General features: G+C 49.7%; 1 protein-coding gene across 3 annotated transcripts in view; it reads right to left on the reverse strand.

Annotated features, from left to right (window-relative positions):
* The window catches only part of ADD2 (adducin 2), a 28300-nt gene extending 10345 nt beyond the window's left edge, over positions 1-17955 (reverse strand). For all 3 annotated transcript variants that reach the window (XM_065397792.1, XM_065397791.1, XM_065397790.1), the window contains exons 1-11: positions 17758-17955; positions 16935-17070; positions 15273-15424; positions 12876-12956; positions 11869-12018; positions 9162-9305; positions 8382-8480; positions 4079-4255; positions 2722-2979; positions 1296-1415; positions 460-549 (exon numbers count right to left, since the gene is read on the reverse strand). In XM_065397792.1, coding sequence (XP_065253864.1) covers positions 460-549; positions 1296-1415; positions 2722-2979; positions 4079-4255; positions 8382-8480; positions 9162-9305; positions 11869-12018; positions 12876-12956; positions 15273-15424; positions 16935-17070; positions 17758-17955 — 1605 coding nt within the window. The remainder of the gene's footprint in view (positions 1-459; positions 550-1295; positions 1416-2721; positions 2980-4078; positions 4256-8381; positions 8481-9161; positions 9306-11868; positions 12019-12875; positions 12957-15272; positions 15425-16934; positions 17071-17757) is intronic.
* Between the last annotated feature and the right edge of the window lie 401 nt (positions 17956-18356).

Consider the following 18356-nt stretch of genomic DNA (forward strand, 5'->3'; position numbering starts at 1 on the left):
GCTGCTTTCAACTACTTGAAAGAGGGTTCCAAAGAGGATGGAGTTAGGCTGTTCTCAGTGGTGGCAGATGACAGAACAAGGAGCAATGGTCTCAAGTTGCAATGGGAGAGGTCTAGGTTGGATATTAGGAAACACTATTTCACTAGGAGGGTGGTGAAGCACTGGCATGGGTTCCCTAGGGAGGTGGTGGAATCTCCTTCCTTAGAGGTTTTTAAGGCCAGGCTTGACAAAGCCCTGGCTGGGATGATTTAGTGGGTGTTGGTCCTGCTTTGAGCAGGGGGTTGGACTAGATGACCTCCTGAGGTCCCTTCCAACCCTAATCTTCTGTGATTCTATGATTCTATTCACCCTTAACCCACCCACGGCTGCTGCCTCGATTGGCAGAGCTGCAGGAGAGCAGGGATGTTTACTGCACTATAACATTCCCTGTGAAGCTAGCCCCTTCGTTAATTAGAGTACCGGACTCCTGCTCTTCTCTGCTATCACGCTGGCTAAGAGCTGGGACTGGGGTCCTGCCGATTTCACATCCTGACGGTTTTGCTCCCGAATCTGTGGGTGAAAAATCAGCCAATAAATAAAAAGAGCTGAAAAAAAAGTCTAGCCTAGCTGGCTTAGGGGCACAGTAATAGAGCGGGCCTTGAATTGCCACTGATTTGCACCTCGGAGAGACTTTTACACGTGGACTAAGGGAGCGTAAAAAGCTCTTTGCACCAGTATCAACGACGACACAAGGAGCAAGGAAGTAGAGAGTCAAGCCCAGAATCTCTCTCTCCTTGGCTGCCCATCTGAATCCAGTTTAGCTCAGTAGCGACTGAATGCCATCCAATGCCCGGTCCTTGGCCTGCGTGAAACAAGCCAGCACGTCTCAGCCCTGTTCCTACAGGACAGGGAGGTTTAGCATGACACTGGCACTATTTGGAACTTCCGTCTCAGCCAGGAGGCCAGGCACCGAATGGGTCCCTCTAACCTAGAGGTGGTTCATTCTGATCAGGGCTGAATCGTGTTTACAAGGCAGCGCTGGGGAAAGGGTATATGGTGAACTACCCTGGTACCTGCTCTGGTGGTGATCAGAGGACTTCAAAGTGGTGAGTCTGGACCTCGCCACCAGCACTAAACTTGCTGAAGTAAAATGAAGAGAAAATGTAAAAAGGAAGTGGCTCATCTGCTCCCCCACCAGCTGCAGGAAAGTCAGGTCACTGGAGTCTCAAAGGAATCTACTGATTCTCAGCCACCTGGAAACTAAGACCTGCCATAGAGCGTGGGGTGACAAGAGAAACATCTGAGAGCTGCCACACCTTGTTCCTCATTTCCAGCACTTCCTGTGGGTCTGTGTAGAGAGGCACAAATTGGTTGGGGTTTTCGATTCGGATCGGGGTCCCGCTGCTGGCTTTTTCCACCTCGTCGGCCTTCATCCACTGGCCCGTACCAAGGATAGGGTAGGGAAAGAGCAAAGAAAATACATCAAGCCCGGAATTGCAGTATCATTAAGACCCAGGAGACACATAGGCCCAGCCTATGAGTTTCTGACCCATCACAGAATTTTGGATGTTCCAAACTTCGTAGACATTCAGAGCTGGGTAAAGTCCCTTATAGAGAGAGGGGCCAGCTGCAAAATTCAGGAATCTGAATTTGGATTCAGATCTAACCCACCCCCTTCCCTGACATTCAAGGTTTTGGTTCAGCCCATTCGGGTTCAATTCCATCGATCTGGATTCTGGTGTGCGCAGCTTTAGGGTTTTGCCTTGACTTGTGTCTAGTAAGCAATTGTTAAATCCCTATCCAAATGTCTATCTAGCTTAGGAACTTGTAGGGCCCCCAGCACCATAGCATCTCACCACCTTTAACGTATTTCTCCTCCACGCTCCTGTGAGGCAGGGCAGGGCTATTATCCCATTGTACAGATGGAGAACTGAGGCTAAGTGACTCGCCCAACGTCACACAGGAAGTCAGTGGCAAAGTAAGGGACTGACCGCGTGTCTCCAGAGCCCCAAGCTAGCACCCTCACCACTGGCCCACTCTTTCTGTCTATGCCCCAGGTGACTCCACTCTGGTAGAAGCCCCAGCTGGTTAGTGCATCTCCCAGTAGAAGAGGAAGGCGAACATTTTTATACAGACCAGTCGCCAATTTTGCGAGGGCTCCCCATGAACATAAGAACATAAGAATGGCCGTACTGGGTCAGACCAAAGGTCCATCTAGCCCAGTATTCTGTCTACCGACAGTGGCCAATGCCAGGTGCCCCAGAGGGAGTGAACCTAACAGGTAATGATCAAATGATCTCTCTCCTGCCATCCATCTCCACCCTCTGACAGAGTCTAGGGACACCATTCCTTACCCTCGTGGCTAATAGCCTGTTGGTACCTGTTGCTGCTGGAAAGCAGCTTTGCTGCCTGGAACCCGAGGGGTTGTTTTCAGGGATGGGTGAACTGGTTTGAATGCAAAACTGCCCCTTCCCCCCAAAACCTTCCCCCAAAACCTGAAGGTAACGATTTACAGGCTGTCCTACTCTGGTTCTGGCCTGAGCCACAGTTACTCTGGGAGAGGCCGGGTTTGGGGTCTACCGAGTCCAACCAGAAACATCATGAGAATGTCTAGATCGGCTCCAAGCATCTATTGGGCCTTTTAACTCCTTACCCGCTGCGCTCCGCTGTTGTGGAGGAAGTTGGCCAGGTTCTTTTATGACAGTGCCTCGTACCCAGAACACAGAGCTCATTCCCCCTTACCGTGGTCTTAGTCCGCTGGCTGCCTGCGCTTCTCTGATTCTCCTCAGCTACGTTCACCCGTAGGTAGGTGTTGGGCGTGTTTAGCCAGCGGGTCTTCTCCTTCTGCTGCTTCTGGGCATGCTGTCGGAGGGTGGCGATGGGAGCAACCTCCTCCTCAAAGACGAATGCTGTGACGGTGGCAGGGATCAGCACATCGCTTTTATGCTTGATTTTCTCCTGGACAAAAGGGTGCCGGTACGTGTAGCCTGTTCGGTAACCCTGGAAGGACACAAACAGAATGCTTCTTTACTTGGAAAACTCTAACTCAGAGGTCCCCAAACTGTGGGGCGCGCCCCCTTAGGTGGGTGCGAAGGAACGTTCAGGGGGGCGTGGCTGGGGCCCAGCAGGGAGTGCCACCCAGCTCCATTCCTGGCCCCAACCCTGACTCCCGGCCCCGCACCCAGCTCCAGCTGCCAGCCCCGTGCCTGGGGTCCCGCCTGCCGGCTGCATGCCCAGGGTCCCGGCTGCTGGCCCCAGATGTGGCCCCGGCCCCCTTCCCCATGTCCGGGTCCCCTCCCCGAGCCACATCCCCGACTCCAGGAGGGGGAGTGCGGACAGGGGCCGGGAGGGACGTGAGGTAAAACGTTTGGCTATTAGGACTGGGCAAAAAATGGCGGGAAAAGGTTAGAGAAAAATGCCATGGGGTTCAAAACAGATCTAGCGTTTGATCTGATTCTTCTTTTTCCCCTTTTTGCAAAACCACAGAAATTTTTATTAACATTTTTTGTCTACCCAAATCCTGGTTTTTAGGAACGGTTTCAGTGAATGAAAGTTTTGATGATGATTGCAACAACATTTCTGGTAAGAGAGCATTTTAAAAGCGTTGCAACAAACAAACAACCCCCAGTATAAAATTTAAGATTGTCGCATTTAATGGTTTTGAAAAAAGGCCATTTTGTTTTGAAACAGTTCTTCATTCAAGCATTTTTGGCCAGCTCTGCTATCTGCCCATCTCCCTGTGGTCAAATGAGGGCTATCTACATCTCAGATCTTTTCCTCTTCCCTCCCAAGATAAGCAGCATGTACTGCTGAAAACTGGCTCCCCCAGAGGCAGGAAGAGCACATTAACGATGCCCCGAAATGGATTTGTAGTCTGTTCAGCTGGCATGCCTGATGTTTCAAGGCAGATTCCTTAGCAGGAAAGCAAACTGCTTGTTTGGCCTGGGACACATCCTGTGAGATACTGAAGCTACGTCTACACCGCAACTGGAGATGTGAGTTGCAGCTTGTGTAGACGTATCTGCGCTGTCTCCAGGCAGGCGGAAGGGGAGTGTGGAGAATGAGGAATGGGCCACAGCTAAATCGGCTGGAGACTTACCAGGTTGTCCAGCATTCGCATGAGGGCCTCAAACTCATGCTCTCCCAGGCGGCTCTTCTGCATGGGTCCGAACGTGCTCCCGGCCCATCGGACTGACCCAACGTCGTGGGGCCTGTACTTCTCCCGCTCCAGCACAATCAGATTCTCAGCTCCCCCAGCGCTAGACAAGGCAGAGACCTAGAGCAAAGCACAGAGACTACAGCAACACAGGCGCAGCTGGAGAAGCCGCTGAGGAAGGGCCAGATTCTTGGTTATGCTCCACCCCCGTTTGCTCTGCAGAAAGGGGAAGGATTCTGGCTAGCAGAGAATTCCCTTGGTGGATGGGAGCTCCTGAATGGAATAAAGCTGCTAGAGTTGGCTCCTGCAGCAGCTACCCGCCAGCCCAGCCTTGGGAGCATGCCAGAGTTACCCTACACTAGTGATCCCCAAACTTTTTACCTCGTGCCCCCCTTACCCCTGTCCATGCCCCCCTCCCACCCTCTGGAGCCAGGGCTGCAGCTCCGGGATGGGGGGACACAGACGGGGTAAGGGGGATGAGGCTGGGGCCACAGCTGGGGGCAGGCACGGGGCCGGGAGCAGAGTCCCGGGTGCGGGGCCTCACCAGGAGTGGAGCCGTGAGCATGGGGCTGGCAGCCAGGACCAGGAGCGGAGCTGGGTGGCACTCCCTCCCCACCCCCCATGGGGGCTGGCCCGGCCCCAGGCGCACCCCCTCTCCCCCCGAATGGAAACAATGTTCCCTGCCCTGAAGTGCTTGCCATGTGAGACCCTAATCCTGCAAACGTGCATGTTACTCAGGCACCCGGATGGTTTGCAGCATCGGTCCCAATTCATTTATTTACTGACGACCTTTTCCTCTCCTCAGCTGACGGCACTGAAATAGCTGCGTGGCGCTTGTTGCCGTATTTCAGAAGGTCGAGATGCATCTGTAACAGCCCCAGACCCCGGCGCGCTTCCCGCCTGCCAGCCACAGAGGCAGAGCGCAGGCCGGTTTGGAAACAAAGCCAAGCAGCCTTGGGAGTCACTGCGCATTCAAATGCCGCTATTGCGCTGGGGAGTTAATGACTAGGGAGTAAAGAGCGGGGGCGGAGAGGAGAGACAGGAAACAGGCAGCAGGGCCCATGAGTAGCAGCGTCAACAAGGCTGCATGTGGGAAGGAGGCAGTCTGCAGAGCGCATGTATTCCCAGCCCTTCACCTGCAGATGGCTCAGAGGCCAGGCCTCAGCAGGCGCTGCTGACCTCGTTTTCCCAGCTAAAGAAGTAGGTCGATGTGCAGAGGGGAGGACAGCAGCATTTATAATAAATGACACTGATTGCAAGCTAGCTGCCTAACCAGCGCAACCAAACCCCCCGCTTCAGTACAGCCGCACCCGCACCGCGCGGGAAGAGCGGAGCAGAAGAAAGTCAGCATCCTCGTGCTGCATTTTCAGGCTTTGCTGACAAGCCACTGTTTAAAAAAATAAAAATAATAAAAAACCAACCCACAAAGGAAATCTACCACAGCTGTAGGTGGGGCTGCAGGAGAATTGGCTGTAGGCACGGAGCCAGGACAGAGATTGGAGCACTGATGCTTTCAGCGATTCCAATGCTGATAACAGCGCCAAGCTCTGAGGATTGTGGCATTATCACAGACATGTCCATATCACCCCTTCCATGCATGGAAAACCTGAGCGGCTGGACGACTGTCCTTTCTTAATGCAAACTCTTCCTACAAACCGGTTTACTCCACGTGGCCAACAAGAAGCTATTAACAGTGCAACCCCTGTTTATTCCCTTTTCTGTTCTTCTCAGTGCATCCTGCTGACTCTGTCTGGGTTGCTCAGATTGAGACCAATGCTGTATTTTGTGTGTGTGCTATGTTTATGGGGATTTGGGAAGCAGGACAGAGCAGGGCAATTTGAGTTGGTGACAGAGCTGAGGGCATTTGTCTGTTAACATTCTGGGTGGCTAACGTTGATTACCCGAGGGAGGATAGCTTTCTAGATGTGCTGATTGATACCATTATTATACAGAATCACGTTTATGACACTCATGTCCTAAGGACCAACCAAGAGATGGGCCCCATTGTAGTATTCCCCATTCCCTGCCCTGAAGCGCTTACAAGCGAAACACCCAAGACAAACACAGGGTGGGGGAAAGGCCATAACAGGCAAGCAGAGTGAACAATGTGGTGGCAGCCAATGTCATGTTCCATTTTTAGTTAGGAGGGGATCAGCTAAATGGAAAGAAAAGAGAAGGGAGCGGGGGCATTGCAAGGAAGGAGAGTGAGGGGGACAGGGCAGGAGGGAAGAGGGTAAGAGAGGCTGCTGTGGAGTAAAGCACTGGTACCCTCGGGTGTTTTCAACATCTGTCAAAAGCCTCCGGCGTGCGAGCAAAGCACTCTGCTCTGATCTACACCTAGAAATGAATCCGTGGAATTGATGATGCTTGATAATAAGGACTAATCATTTTAACTACAATAACTGCAGCTCCAATGTAGTGAGGGGTTTGAAGCCAAAGACTTTTTCTGGACATGGCTCAGGTTGAAACTTGCACCACCATTGTCTCAAAGCGTTTGTACAGGTGCGCCTAGACGGTGTACTGAAGGCGAATGCCCCCCCAAGCTAGCCCAGCGAACACGCACTACGCCTGAAATACCATCCCTTGCCATGTTACACCCTCACTCCGACTGTGAGCTCTTCGGGACTGATTCGGGACTGATTCACATCACGCTTTGGTTTTTACATGGGTGTAACGCCATTGACTTTGGTGGAGTTATTCCTGATTTACACTGGTGTATGCAACAGCCAAATCAGGGCCACTGTCTTTTATTCACCATGAAAGCACCACACACGTTTATGGCACCATATAAATAATGAATAACAGCCGCAAGCGATGCAGAACATCACTCATTTTGTGTCCCCATTTGAGCTCTTGCTGAGCTCTGAAGGCTTAGAGGGCGAGGTTTCCAAATCAGCATTTGCTAATCTCTGCTCTCATTGAAGTCAGTGGTAAAGCTCCCAGAGACTTCAGTGGGAACTCATCTAGGCCAATGCCGAATACTTCTGAAAATCCCACCCCAAAACAACAGGCAATAGCGGAGGAGAAGGCAAAGGCCCAATTCAAATAACAGGGCAGCAGCTGAAACTCAAGATTAAGCTGGGAGTGACTGGAAGCCACGACAGTAAATAAAGCTGTTTAAAAAAAAAAAAAAAAAAAAAGGAAGTTGGTTTCCATCCTGAAGTCTGTTCCAGGGACTGCCCAGTAGAGGGAGATAAATGATCAGTGCAATCCAGCCAGATTGAATTGGTATATTCTCTGCAAAAAGAATGAGGAGTACTTGTGGCACCTTAGAGACAAACACATTTATTTGAGCATAAGCTTTCGTGGGCTACAGCCCACTTCATCAGATGCATAGAATGGAACATATAGTAAGAAGATATATATACATACAGAGAATATGAAAAGGTGGAAGTTGCCATACCAACTCTGAGGCTAATTAATTATGAGCTATGATCAGCAGGAGAAAAAAAACTTTTGTAGTGATAATCAAGATGGCCCATTCCAGACAGTTGACAAGAAGGTGTCAACTTCTTACTATATATATGTCTTCTTACTATATGGTCCATTCTATGCATCTGATGAAGTGGGCTGTAGCCCTCGAAAGCTTATGCTCAAATAAATTTGTTAGTCTCTAAGGTGCCACAAGTACTCCTGTTCTTTTTGCGGATACAGACTAACACGGCTGCTACTCTGAAACCTGTATTCTCTGCAGCACTCTCCTACAGTGCAAACCTTAATCTGCTCCTTGGGGGACATCTCCCCAGGGTCAAAACAAGATGTTGCCATCCTGCAGCCCACCATCTGCACCAAGCACTAGAGTATTCCACAGTTGCGGCTGGAAATTTGGGATGGATGCTTTAGAACGCTGCAGTTTATACCACAGTGATACCTTGCAAACACAGGACTCATTGTGTCTGGTACAGGGGGTTTGTAATGATCCTGGGTCTCTCCCCATATTAGGCATACCAGACACAATGCAGTCCTGTCTTAGCAAGTTATCACCCTGAGTCTGTCAGTCTATACTGGTGGTAGGGAAGGGAAAAAGAGCAAATAGTTTTGTCTTTAACTTATGGGAGACACTCCAACTTTACAGTGACAAGAGTCATAAGTACCTGGGTGGCTGGTTAGATGGAGTATTCATCTAGACTACCTAGTGCAGTGCCCTGAGCAGAGTAACAAAGCATTGTAATGAGAAGCGAGCTTGGAAACACATTGACAAGGGCTGATGCTCATTCCAACGTGCTGCCCTGGTGGAGTTGCTCACCTGGATCTCACAAGCAGCCTGCAAGTGAAAGGTTTTATAAAAAGCTTCCTCCACTGTATCTCCCAGAGTGATCACGCCGTGATTTCGCAGCACCAGGATCTGCGGGGAAAATGAAATACTAGCTAACACTGTGAATTCATTTCTTTCTAAAGAGGCTCAGAGACACAGTCCAATGACAAGTCTGGGTTTTTGCCCAGCACCGGAAGGTCCCTGGAATGACTTGCCGGCTATTTCAGCTCACATTCGGAATGGCAGGTTCTGTAAAAAGTGACAGCAATTTAACACCTTTGTAACTTCCCAGATGTTGAGTAGTTCTGATACTTCGCCTGGGTTATTGGCCATTTCCTTGTAATCTAATCTGTGTGGCACTCCTCTTGCTGTGTCAGGATCTAATCTATGTGGCACTCCTCCAGGTATGTCAGGACACAGATGGGTAAACTGAGGCACAAAGCAATTGGGAGGCCCAAACTCAAACAGCAGGGCAATAGCCCAGCCAGCCGTAGAACCCAGATCTCTCAGTCTGGTGCTTTAGCCATATGACGGGCCAAAATCTTACGACATGTCAGAATGTGAAGCCCTGACAGGACCGCAAACCAGAACCCAAACCCCAGCCCAGGCCTGGTTTGGACCCAGATCTGAACGCCACCTCTTCAGCCCATCTCCAATGAAAATATTACTGGGCCAAACCCATTCCTAGAGCAACTCCGCTGAGCTGTATTAGCCCGACAGCTGATCAGACATAACATCTTTCAGTCCGAGGAGCGTGACTTTTCTCCTAACCTTGCAGGTTGGTCCAAGGCACTTCTGTAGCTCAATCCTGTCTGCCTCTTCCTCCATCTCTCCATTGAAATCGAAGTACACCATGTTGCCCAGCAGCAATGCATCGTGGGATACAGGCAGGATGCCACATTTCATGGCAGACACCTGGCGAACAGAGAGAACGCAGGAAACAAAGGGGAAGATCAGAATAGAATCATAGAATATCAGGGTTGGAAGAGACCTCAGGAGGTCATCTAGTCCAACCCCCTGCTCAAAGCAGGACCAACCCCAACTAAATCATCCCAGCCAGGGCTTTGTCAAGCCTGACCTTAAAAACCTCTAAGGAAGGAGATTCCACCACCTCCCTAGGTAACCCATTCCAGTGCTTTACCACCCTCCTAGTGAAAAAGTTTTTCCTAATATCCAACCTAAACCTCCCCCACTGGAACTTGAGACCATTACTCCTTGTTCTGTCATCTGCTATCACTGAGAACAGTCTAGATCCATCCTCTTTGGAACCCCCTTTCAGGTAGTTGAAAGCAGCTATCAAATCCCCCCTCATTCTTCTCTTCTGCAGACTAAACAATCCCAGTTCCCTCAGCCTCTCCTCATAAGTCATGTGCTCCAGCCCCCTAATCATTTTTGTTGCCCTCCGCTGGACTCTTTCCAATTTTTCCACATTCTCCTTGTAGTGTGGGGCCCAAAACTGGACACAGTACTCCAGATGAGGCCTCATCAATGTCGAATAGAGGGGAATGATCACGTCCCTCGATCTGCTGGCAATGCCCCTACTAATACAGCCCAAAATGCCGTTAGCCTTCTTGGCAACAAGGGCACACTGCTGACTCATATCCAGCTTCTCGTCCACTGTAACCCCTAGGTCCTTTTCTGCAGAACTGCTTCCTAGCCATTTGGTCCCTAGTCTGTAACAGTGAATGGGATTCTTCCGTCCTAAGTGCAGGACTCTGCACTTGTCCCTGTTGAACCTCATCAGATTTCTTTTGGTCCAATCCTCTAATTTGTCTAGGTCCCTCTGTATCCTATCCCTACCCTCCAGCGTATCTACCACTCCTCCCAGTTTAGTGTCATTTTGGTTCCCTGCTCATGTTTAAACTAACGCACCTGTCAAGTCTGTGCTCAGCTTTCAAACCTGCAAGCTGTGGCCAAACCTGCAGCCTGTGGCCTGTTGTTGCACTTTTACGGCCCTGATCTTGCAGTATCCTGAGCATCCTTCTTCCTCTGTCTTAGTGAAATCAATGGGAGCTGAGGTTGCCCAGCATCTCCCAGGACTGGCCCCTCAGACCAACGGTTGCATCAGCTGATCAGTTCGCGGGCATATGAAGCAATGAAGGTTCAGTGTGAAAAATTAGCCTCTGCTATCAGTGCCAATAAAAGGAACGCAGGAGAACTGCAGTTTTGTAGCAGTCACATATTTTGGCCTTTCTTCTCCCAGGGGCTGTGCGTCTTTTGCTTACTTTTACGCATCCCACCCACAGTTTCTGCAGCCCTTCATCACATTAGAAGCATAAAGCAACTGACCGAAGGTGAGTCAAATGAAGTTTGGAGATAAAAAAATGTTTATTTCTTAAATAACGGAACCTGAACATATCAGAGAAGTGCTCAAGTGAGGTGCAAATAGAGCCCCCTTCTCTGGGGCCAGGCAGCATTCCAGCGTGGCAGAAACAGCACAGTTCCACTGTGCAAAGAGGACTGGATGAGCACAGACCTTGCCCAGCTCTGGGTAATCCCCCTGAGCAGTAGCATGCCAGGGGCAAGAGAGGGCAGGTAGTCTCACAACATCCCTGTAAGTCAAGTATTATCCCCACAGAACAGGTGGGGAAACTGAGGCACAGAGCCATTCAGCGACTTGCCCAAGGTCACACTGTCGGTGACCGAGGTGGCAACAGAATTCTGAACTCCTGAGTTCTAGCCCCTCAAAGGGTTTAAATGGCGTTCAAAGTGGTACACGGATGCAAGTCCGTTGCACTGGGGTGAATTTCATCCATCTCATCTTTGCATGAGCGAAGTCCATTTGCATGCTCAGGGGGTTGGGGAGGTGTTATAAAGTCCCAGGTACAGTTTTAAAGACCAGATTGAATCCCACTGGAAAATATGCCTCAGTAAGGACTGGTCTCTCATAACCCATTACGAATGAAGCTACTTAGCAGAGATGGGCTTGTGCTAGACATTCGGTCTAACGAAGCCACTGCCTTTGAGTTTTGTCCCAGGATCAACAAATGCTGTGGCTGTCCGGAAACAAGAGGCCATTCTCCTGAGCAGATGTTCTGCTGTTATTAGCTCCTAAAGTAACAGCCTTATTTGATGCAAATATCTATCCTATTTAAGTATTAGAGGGGTAGCTGTGTTAGTCTGGATCTGTAAAAACATCATACGGTTTCTAAAGGGAAATGAAACTTAATACCACTGTGTCAGAGGCCCCGTTAATTCCACTGATTTTAACAGGACGTGGATCAGCCTCTGAGGGAGTGATGTGTTTGAGAGACTCGTGGAGTGGGGAGGCCACACACGGATCTCAAAATCACAGAGGTGAGCAGGGTGCTATCAGCAATGAGCCTGAATGAAGCCCTGGATTCCCCACCCTCAGGATGTTCAGAGCCGGAGCTGAACTCTGCAGCTCTCTCTAGCTGCAGTGCAAACCACGGCAAACGGTACAGCAGCTGACCCTGGCATACCGTGGCCCGTCAGCATGACTGATGGGGCTCCTTACCGCCGCAGTGGCAGGCGTGTGCAAGTGGATAATACATCTGATGTCGGGTCTGGCTGCGTAAATGGCTGAGTGCAGGCTGAATCCTCTAGCGTCCACGGAAAAACTGGTGCCGCCCTGCTCCACCACTTCACCCAGGATGTTCACTTTAATCTGCAGCAGGAAAGAAATGAGGCAGCAGATTTACCGGGGAGGGGAGGGGAGGAATTCACACTCCCCATGGCTCACCCCAGATCTGCAGAACACCACTGTGTTCTCTCATCAACCCGTTGGATCCACCTTCCAGGTGGCTCTGCATTCAACGAATGTGCTCCCTTCTAAAAGATCTGCTCTAGGAAGTATTTTGGGGAAGTTCTCTGGCCTGCGCTCTACAGGAGGTCAGACTAGATTATCACAATGGTCCATTCTGGCCATGGAATCTATGAATTAAGCCTGCGAGGTAGGTATGGGATACAGAATCAGGTCCTACAATTTTACAGCAACTCAGCCCGTTCCTGTATGGCTTGTGACATCTGTTGGGATCACAACCTACTGTGTGCCATGCATGTTTGAAGAGAACATCCATCAGGTGGTTCTTGAATGTTCACTGTCCATCAGGAATCTGATTTGGCTCAATGAACAGATGAGGCCTCCTTATAGATAGGAGCTGGACAAAAAATGTTGAGTTTCAAAATGGTGATGAAAAAATGTAAAACTTTGAATTTTGACCCAAAAAGGGTGAAAAAAATGGTGAGATTGCCACATGTATTTCTCTCCCACTCACACCGCAGTTTTCAAACCACTCTGGAGCATTTCAAATTTTTGAGAAAAACGGGGGGAGGGAGGTGAAATTTGTAAAAAAAAAAAAAAAAAAAAAATCATAATTTTTGTGTTTTTTTTAAACCATGTGTCATACAGAATTCTTTGCTGTCAGCTTCTTCCAAAGCGGTCCCAGATTTACCAGCCTGGATTTACTTTACCATCTCGAGAGAGAGAAAGTGGAGGGAGAGGATGTTATTTAGCACACTCACCAGACTAGAAGCGGTGACTTCATTACACGAAAGACCTTTAGGGCAGATCAAGAAGTGATCCTGTTCTTTGCTGACACGCATCTACCAAAAGAAATGCACGGGGGGGGGGGGGGGGGGAGAGGGGAGAAGAGGCGAGTTAGGGTTAACTGGACAATTTTCAGTAGCATGTGCATTCTTACTTTCCTGGTGGCACATTCTGAGTTCTTCATATTACTAAGGGTCTCTGTCTTTTCTATAGCCATTTCCATTCCAAACTATGTCATTTAGTCAAGGGTCCATTCCATGACCGCATACTCCTGGCCAGGACTAGGGATAGATCTACACTGCAATTAAAAACCTGCAGCTGGCCTGTGACAGCTAGCTTGGGCTTGGGCTAAGGGGCTGTTAAATGGCAGTGTAGACGTTCAGGTGCGGGCTGGGATGGAATCCGGGAGGGTGCTAGATCCTTCCAAGCCCACCTATAATGCTAAGAAACCAAACATAATTCCTTTCATCTGCATTTCCCTCTCAAGCCTCCAATCTCTGAGATTCCACCGCGTTTCATTTTGGTTTCAGATCTCCGGGAAAGTCAAACGTGACTGACCAAGCTTGGTCTCAAATACTGTACCACTGGGGTCACAATGGGCAAGAACTTTAAACGCTGGAAATTGGGGCTGAACTGAAAAGGAAGTCAGTGACAGAGAAAAATTCAGAGTCTAGTGCTCAATGTTCCATGATCACATGCCATGCGGCTGTACTGGGGCTGCTAGATTTCCTAGCCTTTGATCACAAAGATAAAGGGATGTGGCATTTCTCAGTAGTGTCTATGCCACTCACTACGTTTTTTTTTTTTTTTTTTTTTTTTTGCTGTGTTTACTAGTTGTCTCTGGTCCAGATGCTCAGCATAGCTCCACTGAGGATCTGGCCCACTTTGTGTAGTGAGCAACTGAATGGCCTGAAAGGGAATTCTTATCTAACCAGCTGAGGAGCAGTTCCCAAGTTAGGACTGTAAAGTCAGCCTGTGGAAGTCACAGCTGGATGCTTTCTGACCATGCACATGTGCATGTAAGATCGGGGTAATCTGATGCAGGGCACAGCTGAGCAGACGTCATGAGATCATTCACTTTGAACCCCCAACTCCCACCTATAGTATTAAACCGCTGACTGGGTGCTTAAGCACTGTAGGTTGGAGAGGTTTTCCTTTCCCCTTCCTCTCAAGGACCATGCATTGGCTTCTGCAAGATACCAGCACAGACGGCGTGTGCCAAATGTGACATTCCTGCAGTGGCTACATGGTGTAGTGTTTGCTGAGGGATGCCAGAGTTTAATAGAAAAGATGAGATCAGTCTCCCAATCGGAACTCCCTCTCTTTTTTAAATTAAATTAAATTAAATTAAATTAAATTAAATTAATGGAGATATCCTATCTCCTAGAACTGGAAGGGACCTTGAAAGGTCATCGAGTCCAGCCCCCTGCCTTCACTAGCAGGACCAAGTACTGATTTTGCCCCAGATCCCTAAGTGGCCCCCTCAAGGGTTGAACTCACAACCCTGGGTTTAGCAGGCCAATGCTCAAACCACTGAGCTATCCCTCCCCCCCTACAAATTCCACCTACAAATTTGGTCCACTCTGATAACTGGAGGACCAAGAACTCTACGCTTCCATCTCAGCTCCACACAAGGATGTGGAGGGCAAAGGCAGGACGGCGGCAGCGTGTGGTCATCTGTAGGGCCCTACCAAATTCATGGCTGCGAAAAACGCGTCACAGAGTGTGAAATCTGGTCTCCCCCCGCAAAATCTGGTCTTTTGTGTGCTTTTACGCTATGCTATACTGATTTCACGGGGGAGACCAGCGTTTCTCAAACTGGGAGTCCCGACCCAAAAAGAAGGCACAGGGGAGTCGCTAGGTTATTGTAGGGGGGTTGTAGTATTGCCACCCTTACTTTTGTGCTGTCTTCTGAGCTGAGTGGCCAGAGAGTGGCGGCTGTTGGCCGGGCGCCCAGCTCTGAAGGCAGCACCCTGCCAGTAGCAGCGCAGAAGTAAGGGTGGCAATACCATACCAGGCCATCCTTACTTCTGCGCTGCTGCTGGCGGCAGCTCTGCCTTCAGAGCTGGACTCCCAGCCAGCAGCTGCTGCTCTCCAGCTGCCAGCTCTGAAGGTAGTGCCACCCCCAGCAGTAAGAGTGGCAATACCGCAACCCCCCTCCAGAACCCCCTTTTGGGTTAGGACCCCTAGAGTTACAACACTGTGAAATTTCAGATTTAAATATCTGAAATCATGAAATTTACGATTTTTAAAACCCTACAACTGTGAAATTGACCAAAATGGACTGTGAATTTGGTAGGGCCCTAGTCCTGTTCCATCCTCACTACAGAGATGGCCCCGTGTCCATGTTACCACTGGGACTCCTCCCTCACCGTGACGTAGGTGTTGCTGAGCTGCGCCCAGCCATATAGGTCCAGCAGTCGGTAGATGCTGCCAACCTTGCAACGCATGAGCCGCTCCCCTTTCGCTAGGGACAGCGACTCGGTGCCATGGAGGTCGTTGATGGGCGTCACCATGGAGAGACCTGAGGAGAAGCAGAGCTCGGTTAGCTGGTTTGAGGGGCTCCTAGCTAGAAGGTGCTTTGGGAAGCAAGGAGGCTTCGAGGCCATTGGCACTGGCCCATCCAATCTCTATCTTCCCCTAGATGAGAGGCAGGACACTACCCCGAGCTCTTCAGTCCGTATCTGTTGTCTGCCATGGTGGTTTCACTTCCCTGAGCCTTCACACCTTACCTCTCAGCCCACAAGGGCAGTGGAAGCATCTGTGGGACTCCCGAACCCATCACTGCCAGTCTTAGACTGGGATTAGGGAGTGCTGGATAAAAACACAAGGGGAGCACCCTCCCTAGCTCCATTTTTAAATGCAATTGGTTAGGGTTGATCTTATTTTTAGGATCCCACCCCCATCCTTTTTTTGCCCCTTTCCTCTAACTCTTCTTTTTTTTTTTTTTACACTTTGCCATTAAAAAAATTGGGGGAGGGGAGGAAAAATTGGGAAGGAAAGAGGAACATTTTGCTTGATCAGAAACCTGAAAAATTTAAAAAAAAAAAAAAAACACAATTTTTTGAAAAACATTCCAATTTAAAAAACCCAGGTGTTTTTCATCAAAAAGCGGTTGAACAAAAAATTTCAGACAACTCTAATGTTTACCTTTTTTATGCAATAATGTTCAGGGTATTTTAAAATACCTCTTTTATTATCACTTATTCAACTCAAGTGCACAAAAGACACTTGGGAGGAAGCTTCTCTTTGTTAAAGAGACAGCCACTCATTTCTTTAGTTAAGGGCTAGAAAAGCTCCCGCTGCAGTTCTCTGGTCTTCCAAGGAGACCTCTAGGAAAAGCAGGGAATGATTTGATATTCCTGGAATTTTTAAGGTGAAAAATAAAGAGGGGAAACCCTTCAAAATAGAGTCAGCAAAGCACAGTCTTCAAGGCCTGCTTTGTGCATTATAAAGAAGCAAATAGGAGCACAAACCCAGTGTTATTTATCCTTATGCTGTAAAAAGCAACAGAGAGTCCTGTGGCACCTTTAAGACTAACAGATGTATTAGAGCATAAGCTTTCGTGGGTGAATACCCACTTCGTCAGACGCACGTATTCACCCACGAAAGCTTATGCTCCAATACATCTGTTAGTCTTAAAGGTGCCACAGGACTCTCTGTTGCTTTTTACAGATCCAGACTAACACGGCTACCCCTCTGATACTTATCCTTATGCTGGTTGCCATTGAAGCTGACCACTGTATGGGTGTATGTGAAATCAGTGGAACTAGAGAATATTTCACTGGAAACCATGAGAGCTTCGAACAACCCCACTCAGAGATGGGAGAGATATAGCTGAGACTTTCTTGTTAGCCTAGGGGAATTAGGCACCTCCATCCAACTGAAATTCACTAGGAGATGGGCACCATAGGTGCCTTTGATTGTCTTTCCGAATACTGCAATCCCTGTTCCACCCCGGTTTGGTAACTTGGCGACAAGGCAGGCCTCCCCGCCCCCCTCCAGCCCCTGAGAAGGGTTATCCACCAACATACTGATGGGAGAGGTGGGGAAGACGGAGGGAGCAGTGCTGGACATGAAATCCGCGATCTGTCGCAGGGCCCAGATGTTGGAGTTGTTCCCTTTCTTCATTTGGTCTTGGATAAGGCTCTCCAGCTCCTCTCTGAAAGACTGAAAGAAGCATGGCAGGCAGTGAATCGTCAGCGATTTCACAGATCGGCACCCACGCTGCCCTACAGCCACGCCGTGAACGTGACAGGGCCAGCATCTCCCTGACAAAGCCGGCGGCGCTCCTCGCCAAGGCAAGGTGCTTAATGGGAAGCAGGTTCCCCGGCCTCGCACATTAAACACAGTTAGCACTCACAGCCCTGCTGGTACAGGGGAACAAGCAACACCTAAAGAAGGACACTGGGCATCAGTTGCTCTCTCTATGCTCCGTCCCTTAAGCACAGAGCATGCCCCGGTGACCACTCCAAGAGGAGAAAGCTTCATGCTTGCAGAAGGGGCTTTTAATAATGGGGCAGGGGGAGTCTCCATTTTTGGATGTCCAACTTTAGACGCCTAAGGCCAGATTTTAGAAGGGCTCAACGCCCAACGTGCTGGGAGATTTGAAGAATCTGGCCACTCATTTTGGTGGCTCAGTGGGTCTGATCTGCAGAGGTGCTGAGCACCTGCAGCTCCTATTGACTTCAGCTGGTGTCTAGAGCTGGGCATTCCAAACAAATAAATAGAGGCACCGGTATTAGAGAGCCCGCTAGCGGAGAAGCTAGGTCTTAGGATACAGAGACAGAACAGGGGATAACAATCCCTGACTCCCACTCCCTAGCTTTGGCCAGTTGCCAGGCATTCTCTACGCACTGGGCTCTGTAGGATCATGGTGACTCGCTTCTTCTGCTCCATCATGTTGAAGTCCTGCCGGAGATCGGCCGCCATGTTCCGGATGCGCAGATATTCTGGGTCATCTTCGGAGAACCGATCGAAGTAACGCTGTCCTTGGGGGGGCGGGGAGGAGACCGGGGGGGAAGAGACCGCCTCTGGGGTGGTTTCGTTGCTCATCTTCACGGCTGTCTAGAGTTTACTTCTTGGTACCTGTGCAGAGAGATGAAAGGGTCAAGAGCGGCCTGCAGGACTGAATGTGTGTTTATTGCACCTCTGACAGCAATATAAAAAAAAACATTCTGAATGTTGCCCAGGGGGATAGTGGATGATGTACAACTCAGTTAACAATAATGGGACGCGGGGGGTGGGGGTGGGTGCATGGCATGCAGATTCCCTTATGTTGATAACATAGGGTAGCCAACTTTGTAATATTTAGAAAACAGACACTCCAGCAGGAATGCCAGAACCTCCCCTTCCCTGCCCCTTTCCCCGAGGACCCGCCCCTTCCCCACCCCTTTCCCCCAAGGACCCGCCCCTGCCCCTCCTCTTCCCCCGAGGCCCCGCTCCTGCCCTGTCCC

The sequence above is a fragment of the Emys orbicularis genome, chromosome 2, assembly GCF_028017835.1.
Source record: "Emys orbicularis isolate rEmyOrb1 chromosome 2, rEmyOrb1.hap1, whole genome shotgun sequence".
NCBI lineage: Eukaryota > Metazoa > Chordata > Testudines > Emydidae > Emys > Emys orbicularis.